Source organism: Montipora foliosa, chromosome 8, assembly GCF_036669935.1.
Source record: "Montipora foliosa isolate CH-2021 chromosome 8, ASM3666993v2, whole genome shotgun sequence".
NCBI classification, from domain to species: Eukaryota; Metazoa; Cnidaria; class Anthozoa; order Scleractinia; family Acroporidae; genus Montipora; species Montipora foliosa.
The window spans coordinates 48901896-48906895 of record NC_090876.1 but is presented as its reverse complement, the minus strand read 5'-3'; the positions used below and the strand labels follow the sequence as shown (position 1 = coordinate 48906895).

At 35.5% G+C, this 5000-nt stretch overlaps 1 protein-coding gene across 1 annotated transcript in view; it reads right to left on the bottom strand.

Annotated features, from left to right (window-relative positions):
- LOC138012764 (multiple myeloma tumor-associated protein 2 homolog) overlaps window positions 1-5000 on the bottom strand; it is an 11869-nt gene that overhangs the window by 6454 nt on the left and 415 nt on the right. Inside the window, exons 2-5 of the mRNA XM_068859654.1 lie at window positions 3611-3665; window positions 2222-2267; window positions 2044-2093; window positions 51-96 (exon numbers count right to left, since the gene is read on the bottom strand). Coding sequence (XP_068715755.1) covers window positions 51-96; window positions 2044-2093; window positions 2222-2267; window positions 3611-3665 — 197 coding nt within the window. The remainder of the gene's footprint in view (window positions 1-50; window positions 97-2043; window positions 2094-2221; window positions 2268-3610; window positions 3666-5000) is intronic.

The following is a 5000-nucleotide window of genomic DNA, read 5'->3' as shown; positions in this document are numbered from 1 at the left end:
TAATAGTAAAATTATCTTGAAACTGAAGGGCAAAATGTCTGAATAATGACCTGTTTTGTAACTCCACCTGGCTGCTTCTTAGCATTTCCCTTTCCTCTGCAAAAAAAAATAAACACTTCAATCAAGATAAGCAGGATCAAATTGATAAAAATGTAAAGAGTATTTCTAGGTTACTAAAACCTGTACACTCGTGCCAGGTTCGTGACTCCTGTGTGTTAAACCAACGTGTTGTGCTACAGCAACAATAGCCCACTTTCGATATATTAAAATTCCAGCCTAAACAAAAAGTAGCATCTAGAGGCTCTGGGGAATAAAGTAAAACTCATACAAATCCTTATATTTATTCCCAAGAGCCTCAAGATGATGCTTTTTGTTTAGTACTGAATTTTAGGGTGCGTTCGATTCACCCTATTCCGGAATAAGAATATGTGGAGTGATGATTTAAAACACTATGTATGGCATTTTGCAGCAACAAGAAGAATAAAGCTATGTTTAAAATAGCATTTTAGCAGATGTTTGACAATATTAATGTGAATCCCCGCAAAAACGAAGGATTTCTAACTTCTATTCCATGTATTCCTATTCCGGAATATGGTCAATCGAACGCGCTGTTAATATATCGAAAGTGGGCTATTTCTCTTTATTGTTTATTAGTCTTGGTTTTTCTCACAACACAACTGCCACTCAAGAAATAGAAAAAAAACCAACAAACAATCAAAAGTCAAGAAATTGAGATACTGTAAGAGAGAGAGACATTAATAATTGTGTTAAAGTCTCGGCACCAAGATATCTCACTGAGGCAAGTTTAATCTGGCAAAAGATATTATCTTTGACATTTATACTCTGCGAAACTGGCAAAGTAGTTTCAGTTCTGGTGGGCAAAACACCCTTATTTTTTACATCCGCAGATATTGAATTATAATAATTTTAATATTTATTAAGCAGTGTCATTACCCTCTTTAAATTCATCGACTTGTATAAATTAGACCCGATCTCAATAAACTGAAAGGCTATTTTGTACAAATTATTGGCATTTTTATTCATATTGGATATCTCTTCTTTATCCTTTAATTTTGTGGTAGTACACTACCAGTGAGTGCACTATGTCACCGGGTTGTAAGAGTGTTCGGTCTGCAGTGTGTGCATAAATAACGAAAATATACAGGTCTGTTGGAAGTGTGCTTGAGTTTCAACAAAATGAGCCCCAAAATCGGAAAGAATTTGTGACGCTGCTGAATAATAAAGAAGCTGCTACTTCCAAAACAATGGAATTAGCCGGTGATAAATAAACTCGTCTAGGAGAGTAAATTTCTGACTTTGCAGAAACAATGGTCAACCTCAAGAGCTGGGCGATTGTAATATTTGTGTTGAATTCGCACATTTTTTGTCAAACTTTATAACACTTGAAAGAAAAAAAACAAACTAACAAATACAAAAACCCGGTGTCTTGACATGATTTTGACACAGATGTATCCCTTTTTTGCGAGTAAACAAGCAAGGTAACTTGATTACAGAGCCCGCTGAATTTGATGTCTCTTTTGATTTTGCGATTTAGTTATGCAGCCAAAACTTGTAGTGAAAAAGAAGTTGTAAGGGAACTTGAAAATGATCAACTTGACTTGTTAGCCTCAAAGTCAATGTTTCTCAATGCCCTTTTATTTTCTTCAATCTTTCTGGGTTTAGTAGTATTTTTGCTAGAAACCACATGTCTTCTCAGGGGGCTATTTTTCTAAGACATCTACCATAGCACTATAAAATTTAATGATATATGGTACCAAAACAATATCATGTACTATCAGTCTGATATTCTTGTACCTTGTGTATTGTTCTTAGTCTAATAAGATGCTCTTAAGGCTTAGGAAAGCGGTGTATGTGTGTGTGTGTGTCATAAGTATAGAATGCATTAATGAGACTTTTGTGGATTCATGTAAGGTTCTCTGTACAGTAGATGTAATTAATATGAAAACAAATAAACAGTATTAAAATAACAAAAAAAAGAAAATTATGGAACAATAATTTATCGATTAGATGATTAAATCTTACAGTGCTAATGCCAGGGCTTCAGCTTCCATTCTCTTTATGGCATCCTTTTCCTACCAAAAACGTTACATGAAAATACATGTTATCTTTACCTTAGGAAATTGGAAACACCACAAAAAAAAATGAAAAGAAAAAAAAGAAAAAAACGGCTGCAGCATTGTTTGGCCACAAAAGTTAATACCTGTTGTTTAGTCATTGCGGAGTCCCCCTTTCCACTTTTGGTATACCTAAAGCAGGAAAAGTAATAATTAAAAATAAATTTGGTTTGGAGAAAAAGGACGCCATGAATCGAGCAAGATGGAGAGTGGGAGTTAGAAAGATTGCTGACAAAGTGGGGTAAATCCGGCCACCCCTGTTTACGGGGATAAACCCGGATCAAAATTGGATTGATGATGATGAAATTTGTATTAAATATAATTATCAAAAGCAAGCAGGTGAGTGTTACCTGCAGGGGAGTTGGAGTAAGTTGAAATCGGAGCTAACAAATACTAGGTGGATTACAATTTTAGTGAATACCATCATGTGAATTTTGTCTGTGTAACCCATTTAAGCCTAAACTTCCCCCCAACCACCCCCCTCCCCAACTGAACAGTAAAATCATTTGACATTAGACAGAGTAAAATCTAGTAGGTCTCACTCCTAGGAGTGAATGGGTTGAAGGTGACATACATGTAATTTTTGAGTAGATGTAGAAAAAAAGGAAAGGAAAGGAACTTTATTTAAGTGTCTGGTCGTTCTAGCGCTGGAGCACTAATTGGGGACTCTGTAAACTGAGAAATTAACAATAATTAACACAAATCAAGTCAAATGCTGGTTTTGAGGAGAGGGGAAACCGGAGTACCCAGAGAAAACCTCTCGGTGCAGAGTAGAGAACCAACAAACTCAACCCACATATGACGCTGAGTCTGGGAATCAAACCCAGGTCACATTGGTGGGAGGCCAGTACTCTCACCACTGCACACTAATTCCCTGCACCCTGGACTGTTAAGCATCGCAAAGTTAACAGAGTTGGGAATTAAAAACAGCAGCTCACATATAAAACAATAGGAAAACCCCTTAACATTAAAACACTTCAATCACGCTAAACATTTGGCAAAATGGTTAAGGAATGGAAAAGCTGTTTGTTCTTTGAACAAAGTAATATCTCTAATGCTTTAACTAATAGAAACTTAACCCATTTGACTCCTGCGGAGTGAGAATTAATTGACTTTACTCAGTCTAATGCCAAACGATTTTGCTTGTCATTTGGGGGTTGTTTAGGGGTTTAATGGGTTCAGAAAAAACGAGCTGTTGAACACACATCACAAAACTCATTTCTTAGAAAAATATTCAGTGTACTGTTACAGTAGTTTTGTTATAGACCATAAATTTATTGATTTCATAAATGGAGGCCAATATATATTATTCTTTTGTCATTGTGCTAGTAATCCTCATAACCTCAATTTGGAGCAAAAGTTCTTTTGAATTTTGTCCGTGCTAACGAGGCTAGTGAGGATTATTTACATAAAGACAAAACACTAATTTCTTGGCCGCCATTTATGAACATGGTTTATACAGCTAAAACACTGACCAATGTAGATCTTTTCCTTTCTGCCATCGTCCCACAGGGGCCTTGACTGAGTGACCTGTTAAAAACAAAGTCAAGATGGCTGGATATAGGCCAAGTTTTTGTTTTTTTGGCTTGTTTATGGACTGAGACAAAGTTGAGGTCCATAAACATGCAAAAAAGGAATGAGGCCAATATCCAGCCACTTTGACAGAACAAGCTTGGCCAATAAAGGATTTATTACATGGGACAACACACCAAAAAATGATCTCTGATCTTGTGGAACCAAGCGAGAAATCCTGAGTGGGCAGTAGAGCTCCAGCTTGCTCGCTAGGGTAGCCAATCAGAATGCGAGATTTGGTTCATCTTGCCCGCTCAAGGAACTAGTTGTATAATAATATTATTTACTGAAAGGTGAAATATAGAAGTGATCCTCGCTTTAAGCAATTATTGTCTCCTATAGACACCAGAAAAATTCATGTGGGTTCAGCAGGATTTGAACCAAAATCCTCTATTGTGCCAGTGCAATGTTCTACCAAATGAGCTATGAGGTCACTAGGTTGGGAGCAGATCAATTTGCTGAGCCAACACATTCTTGTGAAAGGAGTGGGAGTCGAAGCGAGACAGACTTAAGAGATCTTACTTCGTCTAATGCCAGACGATTTTATTTGTTAACTGGGGAGTCCTAGGGCACCTGAGGTGTCATTGGGTTAATAATAATAATAATAATAATTTTTTTTTTAAAATAATAAATGAAAACTTTATTTTCAACTATCAAAATATATATGCAAAATAATACGATTGTCTGTAATTGGAAAAATGCTATATGATAGATACTCTAAAAACATTATTAGGCATTACTAGGCAGTTAAGAAGGAATAAAAAGTAAAGATAAATAGACCGTATTCATAAATGGCGGTCACATTTATAATTCTTTTGTCCACGTGCAAATTAGCCTACCAAGCCTCATTTTAGAGCAAAAATTCTTTTCAATTCACTGTATGATATCGAGGCTTGGTAGGCTAATTTGCACTTCGACAAAAGAATTATAAAGTGGCCGCCATTTATGAATAAGGTCTATGATTGCTAAAATAGTTCGGCAGGGTTAAAAATTCATGGCTGTAGTGTAAGAATCATTGTTCATAAACAGTTTGATTATAAAATGAAACAAAATTAAAAAACTCATTAAAACCTAAAAAACTCAATTAAAACACATTTTAACGGTCATTTCTATCATAAAGCACTAAAAATCACATTATGGCAGCCGTTATATTCTCTATACTAAGATAATTATAATAATAACAATTATTATTGTTGTTATTATTATTATTATTATTATTTTGGGGACGGAGCAAAACTTTTTTCTGGGAAATGTTGGCCTGAAAGAAATCCCCTCGCTTGTTTCTTTCGAAGA